Raw genomic sequence first — 17,038 nt, forward strand, 5'->3', positions numbered from 1 at the left:
TAATTTCGAAAGAGACTTTGTGTGTTTGTATCTTTGATTGGGAACTTCGAAAACAAAACAAAGTCTCTATGACGACAATTCAATTGGTTGAGTATTATATTTTTTTCGATTCAAATAAATTTAATAAAAAAACAAATTAAAATTTACTATTAGATTCGCCATGTTTCTGCTGTTTTTATTACAAACACTGAGCGAAGCCGGGTAAAACAACTAGTATTTTATCATTTTTTAATTTATCTATGTACGTAGTAACAATAGATGAAGTTTTGTGATCATGCGAAAATTCGAACTCGAAATTTTTGACTGATTCGAACTCAGAATCGATTACTGATTACGTTTTCATGATCTAGAAAAAATGTGTGTGTGTCTGTGTATTTTGGGGATTTTTTGAACACCGTTAGTCATATCGAACTGAAACTTAGTATCAGTAACTGAAATTCTTATCGACACGACATAAATTTTTTTCAAATTTTAAAGTTGACCGGAAATGGTACCTCCCCTTATAGGTGACCTCTTTTTTTAAGTTTTTGAATTCAATTATCTCCCAAACCGCTAACTGAATTGGATTAATATTTTTTACATGTAATAGAAATAATAATCTTTATTTTATTTTTAAAAAGATGAACTCACATAAGTATGTTAAAAATAAATTTCTTGTTTTAAGAGGGCTGGACAGCAGCGCCTTGTCAATACAAACGTACTATACTTCTCCCTACCTCAATTATGGCACTAGAGAAATTATTTTTTAATATGCTATGGATATTTACCATTGAAATGCATCTATCGTTTTATTTGTTTGATTAGTTATTTTTTATAGAAGCTAGGAGCCGCCAAACATCTATAAAATCGCCTCTTTTTTACACCCACGAAAAGAGTCTAGCGTGGTTATTTAACGGTCGATTTTTAAAAAAATACGCCAATAGATGCACAGAAAATATCTTTCTTATACCGATGATGAATTTTTTTTAAAAATTGGTCCAGTTTTGGAGGAGAAAATAGTAGGATATGAACCCTCGATTTTGTCAATTTAAAACACGTTTTATCTGGTCAAAGCGCAACTGTCGCATTCACTCAATATATATATATTGATATATAATGTCGCATTCACTCAATATATACATAGACTCAATATATATATATATCGAAGAAAGGAACGGTAACAAAATTAAAGTTTCGGGTGTACAGCCCTCTTAATGACAAAAGTTTGATTATTTTTACATACCGCCTTTACGTTTCACATGGCTTTCGTGTTAGTGGTCATTTTGATCTCTTATCCGATCGTTTTCATACTTTGCCATATTGCTCATTTTGGTCATCAATACACGTTAATGTATCGTCTGCCATATATCGTATACGTATGCAACGCGTTTTAAAAACGGGGAAAGTAAATCTTCCTGACGTTTAACGAGCATTGTTTAACAAGACGTAAACTGTTCGCCATGGCACGGCCTTATCAGATTTTAATTGTTTAAACGCCTATAATTCACTCTATATTTTATGAAATTTGCTCTATTGGTTCTCGTTATCTCGAATATATAAATATTTATAGTTTTAACTCTCATATGTATATATAAATTTCAAATATGGCGTGTAGCTTCTTGTAGGGTAATACACGATATATATTGATTTTTGGCCAAATATGTCAGATTTGACATTTCACGGCTAAAAGTATATCTCTTCACTGGGTTTTATCTGCGATATAAGTATTCAATAATAAGTTATGTTGTATCTAATTGTTAATATGATTTACAATAAGCTTACATACATTTAGTTTTTTACAATAAGCTTACATATGTACATACATCACATTCAATTATTTTTAGTTATCAGCTGATTTTTCATTTCAACTCTTCCAATGTCCTCCATTGCAAGTGAGATTATGTATCTGGGAGCTCTACGTGCAGTCTACCCAACATTGTTTCGTTTTCTTATTTAACCGAGTGCATCCCGAGGTGGTTCATAAACATGCAGCGAGTGAACTACCCCTGCAGCAGACGACAGGTCGTCGACCGCGGTTTGCAAACCCCTGCGCCGAACAGGGCACGTTGGCTTACAAATATCGATTTCTGATATAAACGAGCACAGACCTCACCGTTTGGTGTTCCGAAAAATGTTTATGTTTATAATGGCTAAGGGGAAAATACTATAAAAAGAGTAGAAATTGTCGTACGTAGTACGTTTCCGGTACCGGTACCGCGATAAATCAGGCTGACGCGTGCCAGTTTACATGTAGCCCACCTGGACCCAATATTGTTTTTTCTACGCACAGGTGTACGTATTATATGTATGGTGAATGCTTTCCCGTCCCCGGTTCCATTTTCGGTTTTTGAAAAACCAGAGCAATCCCCGTGTTAAAGGCTTCGAATAAATCCGGTGCATAGTAAAGAAGTAACGGTCGCTTAAATGCAGAGTCGTATTAACCCTTTTGTATCCTCGCTTCAGCTTATGTTTTTTGTTATATATGTACATTTCCATCTATATGCACAAAATATATATATATATATATATATATATATATATATATATATATATATATATATATATATATATATATATATATATATATATATATATATATATATATATATATATATATATATATATATATATATATATATATATATATATATATATATATATATATATATATATATATATATATATATATATATATTTCGTAACGATTTCAGTCTTGGTTTCTTTCAGCAGACGCTGAAGTGAATGGAACTAGTTTTTACATATTTTTTTTTTATTACAATCAATGTACACTCGTCATTACAGATCGCTCCAATGCGACGAGTGTACGAGAACAGTCAGACAACGTATACAATACGTTGAATGGTCAGAAAACGTATACAGTACGTTCAATAAACATCGAATACAATAATTAATCAAGTACAGAAATAATAATCATAGAGACATCTATGGATTATTTTTAGATTTTGTGCACAATTATTATTACAATTTTTATACACATAATAAACACGATATTATAGAGACATCTATAGATTTCAGATTTCTATGCATAATTTCTACAAATTATACACAAAGATTTTTGTGACAACAGGAAAGGATATATTACCAATTTTTAGGAATCGTTTCAACAATGATCAGATAAAATTGGCAAACTCTGATAGTTCCTATGTTCAATGCATTTTTTTACAATGCTACCTGGAAAAGATTAGCGGGTGGTATTCTTGGTTATTTTTACTTTATCTATGTACGTAGTAACAATAGATGAAGTTTTGTGATCATGCGAAATATTCAAACTCGAGATTTTGACTGATTCGAGCTCAGAATCGATCACTGATCACGTTTTCATGATCTAGAAAAAATGTGTGTGTGTGTCTGTGTGTCTGTGTGTGTGGCTGTGTATTTTGGAGATTTTTTGAACACTATTAGTCCTATCGAACTGAAACTTAGTATCGGTTACTAAAATTTTTATCTACACGACGTTAATTTTTTTCAGATTTTTAAGTTGACCGGAAATGGTACCTCCCCTTATAGGTGTCCTCTTTTTTTTAAGTTTTTGAATTCAATTATCTCCCAAACCACTAACTGAATCGGACTGATTTTTTTTAAATATAATAGAAATAATAATTTTTATAACCTTATATTTTTTAAATATTTCTATCTGAACCGGAAGTAGTACTTTTATTCTAGAGAATCGAGGTTTTTTATGTTTTTCTCAGAAATCTTTTGGTTTATTGAACTGAAATTTCATATCTAGAAGTTTAAGCTTAATACCAAGTTATTTATAAAATTTAGTAAGCATGTGTCAACCGGAAGTGGCAGTTTACTCTTGTTCAATTTTTCTTCCAATATTTTTTCGACCCCTTCAACATGTGTGTTCGTCACAAAAAAATTCAAGTATAATTCTTGTAGCAATGTGATGAAAATAAAAAAAAAATTAAGTGGGATTTTTTTCTCTTAGAAAGGTTGAAAATGTTGTGCCCACTACTCTTTCCACACCCCTGAACGTATTATTTTGACATGGTGTCTACGAACACAATATTAAAGTGAAATAATGTCTACGTACAAAATAATAACACGAAATAATATAACATTTATATGTTTAAAAATGATTTTTTAACGAAAAAACGTGCAAGAATTTAATAAAAGTCCTTTGACATATTAATAAATAAATACTAGATAAACCAGAATTTTATTTATAAATATTAAATAAGCGCGTTATGATTTTATCGGGGTCGTTTTGTCCATAGACGTTTTTTCGTGGAAGCCGTATGAGTTTCTAGGCAGATGAAGCAATTTGTCTATCGTGGAGATGAATTATTACGGTATTTGAATGGTATCTATCGATTTTTTCATTTGTTTCGGCAGCAGAAATTCTAGCTCTTGACTCCATTATGTCGATGAGCTTTGTTGTGAATTTCTTACATTCGCAAACTTCTAAAACAGTAAAATTCGATTATTGATAGTAATAAACATACATAGTATGCTTAGTTCATCGTTTAATAATATTTTGAATCTGCCACCTACTACCTACTAGTTTGTCGATATGATAAATAATCATGTTTTTGTCATTGTGATTTGCCCAACTGATTGCCATCTATTTTATTTTATACATACATATGTACATCTTGCGATACGATTTAATAAATTTTTTCACTACTCCAGATGGTTTATTTTTTGGGTTTTTAAAGACATGGTCGTTAAAATGAGATCTTGAAACAGTATTCTTTCCCTTATTCTTCCCGCTTTTGATCGATTTTTACAAGCTTTTTATTAGCTTAGTTCAGTGACATTCCTTTGATCTGACTTTCAACCACTTCCACGCTTCCGTTTGCTTTGATATCTTACCAACACACTGGTAAAAAAATAATTATAATTAAAAAAAGATTTTTAAACACAAGCTTTTTATTAGTGTTAAATAAAAAAAATGTAAGATAATAGTACAAAAATGTAAATTGAAATGTAGTCTTTATATGACCAAATACTATTTTTTATAGAACCATTATCACTGAATCTTTTTAATGTCGTTTAGACCGCACATCGCAATAATTTAAGTTGTTTGAATTTTTTTTCTATACCGACCATAGATCTAATATATACATAATTTGGAAAGAGACTTTGTATATACATATATGTATATATATACATATATGCATATATGTATGTATAAATGTGTGTATGTATGTATGCTTCTTTCGTTGGTTCGTGGACGACAAATTCGTTTTTTTTTTTCGATTCATAGGCGCCGATTAGACCCTGCGCCTTCGCCCCCGGGGCGAAGGCGCAGGGTGCGAAGCTCTAGGGGACACAGCCGCTGAGGGTGAAGCCCTACGGGGTGAAGCCTTTGGTGCAGTTACCGAGGGCAAAGGCTTCGGGGGCGCAGGCGCTGAATTCTGGTATACATATAATTTCGGAAGAGACAGTATATATGTTTGTTTGTTCGTGACAGTCAATTTATTAAAAAAAAAACAAAAGAGTATTCAAATATATTTATATAAAATAAAACTATTGAAATAAATTTAATTAAATGTTTACTATTATGATAAATTAGTCATGTTTAAGTGGTTTATATAACAAATGCCAAGCGAAGCCGGGTAATACCACTAGTATAGAATAACTATCTACATATACATACATACATATCTATGATATCGACGCTTGAAAATGTATCAAAATGATCTGAGCTCTATTCCCTTCACTATATTCTCGCCTATTTGGAATTACTAAATTAAAAAAAGTGCATTTCATTTAAATAAAACCAAAAAAGAAAAAAAACAGACATGTGGTTTGTTTTTTTTTGAATAATTACAACTATGTATTATCATACAACACCTATGAACAAACTAATATAATCAACAATCAACAAATTCTACTGAACACATTTTACTGAATATGTCGACAGCATTTTAGTAACTCGAATTTGTGAAGGGTTGAAGAGGATTCCGATTTATTGGATCCGTCATAATAATTAAGATAGCAGGAGATATGTAGATGGTTGATCTGGATTTTAACAACCAGCCTGATCTGACCAGCAGCATATATAAAACGAATAATTAGGATCATAAACCCACGACCTCTCTACTGGTATACATTGGCTCTACCGGTAGCCTATGCTGTGGCATAACACATTAATTAGTATTTTTGAACATAAAATACATAACGTTTGACGTGCAGTATAACGATTACAATAAGAAAAAAATGTATTTATAAATATGTAGGTATATTCGTGTACTTTACCTTCAAAGTAATAACATTCGAGGCATCCATTATTGTAAAAAAAACATATCACGTACTACCTAGCGTAAATAGGAAGTAGGAAACCAGTTTTTAGAATTATTTTAATCACACGTCTGTATAGGGCCATTGAACTGAGCCCTTACATTCAACTATTATGTTGATTTTTATCAAATGACGATCTTATGCCATTTTCAAACGGACTGTTTTGGATATAAAAATGTTTAAACTTGACAAGCGTGCGTCGTTTTTAAAGTTTGTTTGAAAATTTGCACACGTTTTTCCTCTTACTATTACGTCCAATATTTACAATTCGCAATAACCGAATCGAAAAAGCATTATTGGCTAATATATGCTTACCCACATCACTTCCTGGAGGTGATCTTGACCTTTCTCTCGCAAACAAGTTCCTACATATCTGTAATTTGGACGTATTATACGTATTTCGATTAAGCTGATTTAAGTTGATTATTTTAGGAATATAATAGAACACATATTTACGCAATGACCTTAAATCAATGGATTCAAAATTGTTTGCTTGTTGTTTTTAATATATGTAAGTACATATTATTTCGATTAGCAGATAATTAAAACAATTAAAATATCGTATCGGTCACAATAAAATACAAAAACATTGTTGATAACGTGTGCTAATTTTTTTTCAAGTTCTGATAAGTCAAGTATTTCTTTTGATAACATTGATTTCTACTGTTATTCAAAATGTATGTATGTATGTATGTATTTATGTAAAAATAAACGTATTTATGCGTTCGAATGATAAATAAATAGTAGATATACGATGTATCGTAAAACGATAAGTTTTATGAGTCTTACATAAAAATTTGATGAATATTCCATACGAAAAGTACCGCGGAAAATTCCGGGAAACTCAAATGTATTATATTTATGTATGGATGTACTCCAGTTCAAAAGTAATGATTCTGGTGAATAAAATTATCCGCCACTAACTGCACGCTAAAAATGAAAGCTTTCAATAATTTAAATAATAATGTATTTAAAAAATACGGTTTTTCAAATTGGTACAAACACAATCATCAAAAATATAATATTCCAATAATAATAATCCGCTAAAAATTATCGTGTAACGGACACTCATATTCGTTAATGGAATGCTCATACATATTGTTTAAATATTGATTTGGTTTTATTTGCCCGTTTGGGTATATTTGTATGAATGCTTTCTCATACGTGTACTTTGCATATACAAATGTATATCCATCTCGTGGGAATTGAGGTGATAACTCTTTATAATCCAATATTGAATAGTTTCTATTTGTATTATACCATAGGTGTATCAATCGATTTTAAGTGGTTTGTTCGTATTGAATATTCTTTGTTTATTCTTTATGTATTTTGGAAATATTATTGATAAAGCTCTTCTTCTTTGAATTAATAAAAAATATAAATTGGCAACTTTATTTTAACAAAACTACTAGGTGAAAACTACGAGAAAATAAAAGCTAAAATGTTCGATTTAGACTGATTTAAATCAAAGTCGGCTTCTGAACCAGAGCCGGGTTAAATTAATTTTCGGAAACGCGTACGTGCGCGCATAAGTGACGGTAGAGTCCCTGGACAAGCCTCTCCCGCCTGTGCGTAAATCTGCCATTGATTTTGATTATAAAACCTGATTCATTGATCTATTAAGTTTCGATAATATTACTCCAACCGGAAGTGGTGCAGTTGTATTGATTTTTTGCATTCCTTACTTTAATTACTGAAAGTATTTATTTGATACGTACAGATATACATCAGAAGTGGAATTTTTCAAGTATTTGTATCTTTCAAGTGCTTTTAACGCACATACATATGTATTTATATTGTTATCGCACAAAGAATTTAGTTGAAACTTTTAGTATTAGTATTGGATGGATGCTTTTTAATGAATTTTTTCATCAACCGGAAATGGTAGTTTAGTCTTTAGCTTCCGTAAATTTTCACTCGTTTAATATGTAATTATAAAAGTAATTTTTAAAACCGTGTATTTTTAATATCGCAGCCAATCTTTAAAATTTTCTTTTAATTTACCCGGAAGTGCTAGTTAATTCTTTAAGGTTGCAAAATTATCTTTCGTTTTAATTAAAAACTCATATACCTATTTTTACCAACCGGAATTTTTTCGTCTTTACTGTAAAAAAATTTCATTACAACCTACCATACAACATTTTCATTTATTTATTTATTTATTTATTTTTTTTTTATTTTCATACCAGGAAGGCATTACAGGTAAACCCCAATGCGCCTTCCTGGTCAAATTACAAACAATACAGCATTTTTTATTATATACATAAGTCGCTAGATTACGAGACACTGACTTAAACTTGACAATTAACGAGACATCTATGAATTGTACATACATTTTTATTGTAATATTTACATTAATCATACTCAAATAGTGGTGACATAGTGGGTAGGAAGGATTTTTAGCCAATTTTTAATCGGGAATCGTTTCAACAATGAAATCAGAGAAAATTGGCAAACTCTGATAGGAAACGATCAACCAGGAGTCACAAATCCTGGTCTGACCAGCAGCATTACAGATATACTCAGAAAAATTCTTTTCAATCGAGGTCAGCTCAAGGGATCGAACTCGGCGCCTCTCAGTGTTAAGCAGAAGCTTAACGACCGAGCCACGCTGCTGGCTATGTATAATGTAGTATCAAAACTAGGCTAAATTTATGTATGTATGTATCTATATATATGTATATATAAAAGTGAAGGTCTGTTTGTTTGTTTGTCTGTCTGTCTGTCTCGTATGGGCTCCTAAACCACTCAACCGATTACGATGGAACTTTCAGGATTTGTTGTATGCATGTCCGGGAAGCTTACTGTGAAAAAAAACGGGACTAAACCTCTTAATAATAATATTCGTAATAACGATTTTACCAACGCGAAAGTTTGAATCGCTATTGTGTAGTCAAGGAAATGTATTCGTTGGTAACCACGTTACCAGTTGGTTTATGACGACACGGTTTTGAAGAGACGTTAGTTGAGCTTCAACCATCACTTGAAACGGGAACGGGAATGCAACGGGAACGCAACGGGAACGGGAACGGGAACGAGAACGGGAATTGCATGCATTGCAACGCGGGTTCAGCTCGTAATAAATAAAATTTCACCAACCGGAAGTGGCAACGTACTCTTTCGTACATTTTCAGACGATTTATCTCAAACGAATGCGTATATTGAACGACTTTTTTTTCTTCACCGCAAAAGTTTAAGATGTGAACCCTCAAACTTAAGATGCGGTTTTATTTTCAGTTCCTAAACGCCACTTTCAAAGGTGCACCGTATATTCACCTCGTCTAGACGAGGTCGTACAAGTACCCTGGGTGCACAGAGAAATGCTCATTCGAGACCCCCTCACCTACCCATACACATATGTACATGCATATATATTGCACTTTATACCCCATAACTTTTCTTCACATTTGCAAAATTGATTCGAAACAATGTGTCCGTCCACTTGCTATGTAATCGTCGATCGAGACGTTACATTATGTACGAGTACATTACATTACACGTGCGAACGTTACTACGTATTAGAGGTCAACGTTTAAATATGTATATCGTGACCTCTAATTTCGGATGGCTAATGGACGCCTCTGCGTGTTCGCGCTTAAACTCGTCGATCGAACGTTACTCCTAATATGACCTTTTTCGATGTTACTATTTCATTTGCATGCTTTAAATGTTTGATGAGTGAAAAATCGTTACGTAGCGTCGAAACGACGAATCGGTCGCTCTTTTCAGCCAAAACGCTATCAGCTACGCTGAGCATGTGCGCCAGTGGGACGCTTTGTAGATCTGTAGAAAGAGTGAGTTGGCAGCAATGCTTGAAATCAGGATTTTCTTTCAAAAAAATCATATAGAACATTAATAAGCATATATTGAAGGAAAAAGTACCAGAATAAAAATATTATCCTTATTTAATACTAGTGTTGGAAAGGAATTGTTATACGAATCACAAACGAGGCTATTATCGCTAGTGTTTTCAGCGTGAATGTGTGTGGCGCGGATCTCTTGCGTTCTTATGAACTGTGGTAATTGTAATATTTAAATCTCCATGCGTGTCCATACCCAAAAACATATAAAAATATGTATGTGGGATTTAGTTTTATAACCTAGAAAAATGAATGTATGAATGATTAAGTTGGCATGAATGATGAGGTTGGTAACATGTAATGTGACGCTTAGATCGTTGTAGCTCTCCGAGTAATAAACTGCCCAACGAGTCTCATTTCTCTCAACGAGTCTCATTTGCAACGCCTATGTCTCCTGACGACCTGATCCTACATATACATAAAAATAGCGCTAAATTTATAATTTAAAAGTATATTATATTATTTTTTTTTATTTTTATTTCATACCAGGAAGGCATTACAGGTAAAACCCAATGCGCCTTCCTGGCCAATTACAAACAATACAGAATTTTTTATTATATAAGTCGCTAAATTACGAGACACTGACTTAAACTCGATAATTAACGAGACATCTATGATTTGTACATACATTTTTATTGTAATATTTACATTAATCATACTCAAATAGTGGTGACATAGTGGGTAGGAAGGATTTTTAGCCAATTTTTAATCGGGAATCGTTTCAACAATGAAATCAGAGAAAATTGGCAAACTCTGATAGGAAACGATCGACCAGGAGTCACAAATCCTGGTCTGACCAGCAGCATTACAGATCTACTCGGAAAAATTATTTTTCAATCGAGGTCAGCTCAAGGGATCGAACCCGGCGCCTCTCAGTGTTAAGCAGAAGCTTAACGACCGAGCCACGCTGCTGGCTATTTTTGATGAATCATATAAACAGGCAAAAATTTATAGCATTTTATACTTGTCTATCAGAATCGGTAATATTTAGAGGGGGGCTTTCTCCAAAACCCCTCCTCCCCCCTCAGATCATGCCTAAGTCACAATCTCATAATATCTTAAGTATAGCCTCAAATATATATGCTTAAGTATAGCCTCAATAGCCTTTTTTATATGTACTGTACGCAGCTGGTTCATTCTGTAAGTATTATATAAAAAAAATTTAAGTCCTTTATAGATATGATGCAAAGTGTATGAATTGAGAAGTTTGTATTAAATATAATAAGGGTAGAAATTAAGAATAAAGTGAAGTATATTGTATGTATGTATTTATGTAGGTTAAGTGCAAAAATATATGAGAGAGAATAACAAGTAAATATAATAAAGTAAATCATATTAGAGGCTGTGGGAAATGGAAAAAAGTAAGGTTACGGAAAATGCGAATGAAATAATCAGTACATACGGAATGGAAGAGAAGAATAATAAAAGTAAAAGTAGGTGTATTCATAAAATATAATATACAGAAGTTAGACAAAAAAAAGAAACGAAAGTACGAAAGCTATTGAGAGAGTGAAAGGAAGTGCAGGATTAAAGTCGAAAAGTGCATCGTTTCATCTCTCATTTTTCACCAACTTTCTATTATCGTTGTTTTGTTAACACACTTCAAACCGGAAGCGCGGCGTGCGCCCAACTTACAACCGCTCACCGGTCACGCAAAAATTGCGTCCCGCATACTATATTGCAGAAACCCGCTACGAAAACGGGACAGTTTAACTATTTAAATAAAAGTCGTAACTTAGTGCTGTTAAAAAAAGGTAAAATTTTACAAGCGATGCACAAAAGTCCTCGTCAGCTTGATTTAATGTGCTCGAGATACATATATGTATGTTAAAATAATTAAAGGCGATTAAAGTGAAATGTATATTTTTACAGTTTATTTTGTTACGTAGAAGCGAAACCGCATTTTCTCCATTACGTTACGAGCTAGCCGTTTGCGGTTTCGCGATTTTCAAACCCATCTCATGCGAAATGTACTTGTTTACTACAATATTTATCTTGGATACCGCGTGCGAGTCTACACACAATCGGTGAAATATGTTTGTTGTTTGTTGTTCATAATTAAATCCAATGTAACAATGGGACGTTAGTTATTTCTCAATTCAAATTTATACGCGATTTTTGCCGATATAACGATTGTAATCTTAAATAATAATCGATAGATTTTACACGACTTGCGCAAATGTTATATTATATTATGCATGTTACATATATACTTATATTTAAATATGCAAATAGAAGATTCTGGAATAATCAATCTAACTTAATAGAAATACATTGATCATTTTACTTATATATTCTTATTATATAAAAATATATAATTTTCTAAATTTGATTATTGTGTAATGCTTATTGTGTAAACATACATACATATTTACAAAAGTTTCAGTCCAATCCATAAAGCGGCTTAGGACATACAATTACCTCCAAATATATAAATATGTAAATATTTATGACAACCATAAAAACGTGACCAGTGATCGATCCGATATAGCGTGAGACGAAAAATTGAGCATGCTGTCGCATTTTTATTAAATAATTTCTTATTTAACTATATAATATAACTAGTGCTTTTCCCGGCTTCGCTCGGTATTTGTAATATAAACCTCTAATAGTAAACATTTTATTAAATTTATTTCAATAGTTTTATTTTATATAAATTTATTAGAATACTCATTTGCTATTTTTATTAAATTGACAGTCACGAACAAACAAACATATGTACTAAGTCTCTTTCGAAATTATATGTATACCAAAATCCGGCGCCCCCCTCCCCCCCCCGGTGCCTGTGCCCCCGGGGACTTCGAATCCTTTGAATCGAAAAAAATCGAATCGGCGCCTATGAATCGAAAAAATAAATAAATCGAATGTGTTGTCTACGAACCAACCAACCAAGGTTACATACATATGTATATGCAAAGTCTTTTTCGAAATTATATTTATTTATTTAATTTATTATTTATAATAATAATAACAATAAAATTACCAGTGTGACCTGACAGGTTGCCCCAAAGCGTCACACTAGTTTTACAAAACAAAAGAAAGAAAATAACAAAATAAAAACAATAAAAATTCCAATCATTCATCTCATTTAAATAGTCTCGTGTTGAATCTCAAGAACCTAACCAGCTCATCAACATGACAATTGAACAGGTCCAAATGCTCATCAATCACATTAAGGAACCGGATAGCCTTTACAAGAGACGAGCTATTGAAAGCAGACGTTTTCGCAGAAATAGGTTGGAAAAGTAAATGATGACGCAAAGCTCTACCGCATTCAGGCGCCGAAAATTTAAATTCAAATAAAATCGAAGGGTTGTCGGTTCTTCCCTTTAATACCCAAATAAATATTTGGAAATGGCAATAATTCTTCTCGAAGAAAGTGAGTCAAAGCCTAGCATACCTTGTAAAAAGGCAGTGGGAAATAATGGTTCCTTTTCGAAACCACCCGTTGAAATCAACGAACCCAACACTATTCAATCTAATTCTCGTTATTTAGTCACTTGACTTGCGAGAAAAATATCTCCCGTATAAGAGCTCAGTACACATTAAAACGACGCGGCACGACCAGTCTACCTCCAATAATCGAGGTAGATCATTTCAATGGATGTGCGTCGCTCCCCGTCGCGTCGCGTCGCTTCGACGTGCACGTCGACTGAAGCATCTAATAGCTTACGAATGTGGGACTACAAAATATATGACGAATTAAATATTTACTACGCCACGCCTCACTCTCGTTTTATCGCGTTCGATTTTACGACGCAGCTAGGGTCGGCTTCACACGTTTTTACACCGACATTAAAAAGTGTCAAGAATACGACTCGCAGTGAGTAGATACATGTCGCGTGTGCCACACGACATTATTATAGACATCACCGCTAATGGTAATGAAACATCAGTCTTTCAGACATAACCACTCTACAATTTGTATCCATTGTGACCTCGCGTCATTGTTAACCCTTCGAAGACCGCGATTGCTTCTAACTACTGCTTCATCCTCCAACCTCTCGACCCGAAAAGGGTCCTGTACCACTTCTGAAATCCTTGACCCCCCCCCCCTAGGTTAGTCTTTACTTGACTCTTAACTTCTCCTTGAGTTATCCCACTCAGCCTCTGTATAAGAGGTCCTTTCTCAATATACCCGAGACTTTTATAGTACAGTTCCAACTATTTGTATCTCGATCTAACCCTGATTTATGTATAGGTACATACAAACCAGAACTACTGTCCTAATCTGACTTTTCATCAGCGTCTATGAGAGTGTTTTACTCATCTCACCTCAAGACCTCGTTTCCCAATATCCATCCATCATGAATACAGATCGGTGCTCAGCGTGCTAAATGGGATATTTTTCAGGAAAGAGGGTTCATTACTATAATGTCCCTACAAATCACTATTGTCAAATATTCACATGCATACAGCAACACTTTCGTTAGTAGGGGTGCACTCGCCACCATGACGTCACGTCATGACTACAGATCGGCGCTCAGCGTGCTAAATGGGATATGTTCCAGGAAAGAGGGTTCATTACTATTGTCCCTACAAATCACTATTGTCAAATATTCACGTGCACACAGCAACACTGTGTGCATGTGAAGATTGGTGATTGTTAAGCTTGATATGGTTCATTACTATTGTCCCTACAAATATAACTATTGTCCACACAGCAACACTTTCATTAGTAGGGGTGCACTCGCAATCATGACGTCACGTCATGCGTGAATATTTCCACAGTGGCGAAAGAAAACCGGTGATATGTAATACTGTACAATATGAATAGATCGTGTCGGTTGCTGCTGTTTCGGCTACGTTTTCGGCCTATATAGAATGTACTAAAGTTAACAGCTGAGCTGTACTGGTATAAACTAACTTTTATGTGTATGTACATATGTACAAAAATCTTACCCACTAATGACAATACCTATTTACTATCATCCGTAATAATAATTTAAATCTGAGTCACAGTGCCGCCATAATCGAGCAGCCACCGCACTTATCTCATAGTAAAAAAAAAATATTAAAAATAAACCTGAACCGTTTGATTTCACCATATTTTTTATAAAAAAGGCTAGTAGTAGAAATTGACAATGGTGAACCCGCTTAGAACGCTGACCGTCGATCTGTAATCATGACACTTTTCAGGAAGTAGAACTGTTGCTAGACATCATGATTTGATGGTTGTACCTCATTAGATTCTTTCTGTAATGCCAAAATGGTCTAAAGCTATAAATAAATAAAAGATTATAGAATCTCAAAATACCCAACATTTTTTATGAGAAACTCCTCTCAGAGACTTGAGTATTTTGATTTAGATCCCAGAACTGTTACTCAGATACTAAAACTAGTAGATATGTGCACAAATTTAAAAATGATTTTAATTTTGATTTTCAGTAAATATCTTCATCTGAGACTAATTTACTTGTTATCAGAGTTGACAAAAGAGGGGGAGACGGGACAAATTTCCGAGGCCCAGGTAATTATTTGAAGGACCCCGATTCTAGAAATAATCATAACAAGAATATATTAAAAACGAATCTGCACTCGCTGGGTATCTATCCACAATATGTACATAAAATATAATTTTCGAAATGGAAAAAAATTGCCTGTGGCGCAACTTTTTGTATTAATTTTGTTGCGTAGGGGTGGGTTCAGGAATCCAAATGATAGGCCAATTTCGATTCACAGCATTTATTCTGCGAGTTAAGAGGTCATAGTCCATTATATGTCTTTTTTTAAAAGGCAGGTAGCCGAGCGTTCCAACATGCAGTAGTCCAAACAGCCCTGGCATTCCCCATAAAAATTAATTCCCACAAACTCGGAATTATCTACGAACTTATTATTATCCACTTTACATTAGTCCGGACTTCCTACGTTACAATTTTAGCATTTAAATAAGATGTGAATTAAAGGGATAAAAAAAAATGTTGGCGTATGCTTTTTCTTTCATTATTATTTTACACATCGAAAAAGGGGATGTTTTTTCAAATCCTCGCTAAAATAAATCCTCGCACCTCTTACAAAAAAGGTCTAGAGTTTTTTTTTTTGTTTTACCAGTGCTCGTCCTCTATCCAAACTTAGGATCTAGATCAAATAATCTGACGTATGTACATATAAAATAAATTCCACACAAATATTTGATTATGTTTGTTTTTGTTTATGATTTTCAATCCCGCTTGCGAGATGTTTCATATTAGAAACCACCCAACTGTTCCTGTAAAACTTTTAGCTACTATTCATATGTATGTATGTTTATAGGTTAATTCAATTCATTCCAGTGATGCTATCGGAGGAAACGTCCAAGAGTGGCCGAAACGACATGGGTTCGTTCCCTTAGGAATTTCCCCCAAGTTTCACTCAAATATGTATTCCAAAGTCAAATATGTATAAGAGGCGTTTCTCAAACTATGCGTAACGAAGCGTTGAATGTTTCAACAAATTAATTATTATCCAAGTGAGGCTGAAACTTTTAGCTCGGCGTTTATAGACGTAACAATGGCAGTGGATTGAAATTTTTGCCAATTATGTACATATATGTAGAGGGGGGTATTTGTCGAATTGATAGAATATAATGATTGCCGATCGCAATCTGACGGAGGTCAAACATCGATAGCGAATCAACAAATTACGCATTTTACTGTCCGAAAGATAACGACAACAAAAGGCAATTTTCAGCACGGAATCTACTTCAGTGCAGTATTGTTTTCCGACGAAGCCAGTGTTGGTACAAATATACCTGTGAACGAAAATGGATTCGAGCAAAAATAAGCGTATGTTTCATTTTTTATCTATTTTTTTGCTAAATTTGTATTTAAAAAACGTCATACCTGCAAGTTTCCATTTTTGGAAAAATCTTGCACAATTTTCAACTCTATGACACCATTTGCAGCAAACTATCGATGTGTTTCCTAGTTATCAAAAGTTTTTATCTC

The 17,038-nt window shown here is 33.5% G+C and overlaps 1 protein-coding gene across 4 annotated transcripts in view; it reads left to right on the plus strand.

Annotated features, from left to right (window-relative positions):
• The window catches only part of LOC143915698 (fatty acid hydroxylase domain-containing protein 2), a 48,060-nt gene that overhangs the window by 12,712 nt on the left and 18,310 nt on the right, over nt 1-17,038 (plus strand). Inside the window, exons 2-3 of one of the 4 annotated variants that reach the window (XM_077436447.1) lie at nt 15,501-15,582; nt 16,782-16,876. The exons of 1 other annotated variant lie outside the window; for it this stretch is intronic. In XM_077436447.1, coding sequence (XP_077292573.1) covers nt 16,855-16,876 — 22 coding nt within the window. In that variant the 5' untranslated portion in view covers nt 15,501-15,582; nt 16,782-16,854. Of the gene's footprint in view, nt 1-13,853; nt 13,994-15,500; nt 15,583-16,781; nt 16,877-17,038 lie in introns of those variants that run through there. 2 more of the 4 variants (XM_077436453.1, XM_077436452.1) reach the window with 2 other exon arrangements.

This window comes from Arctopsyche grandis, chromosome 8 (genome assembly GCF_051622035.1).
Source record: "Arctopsyche grandis isolate Sample6627 chromosome 8, ASM5162203v2, whole genome shotgun sequence".
Lineage (NCBI taxonomy): Eukaryota > Metazoa > Arthropoda > Insecta > Trichoptera > Hydropsychidae > Arctopsyche > Arctopsyche grandis.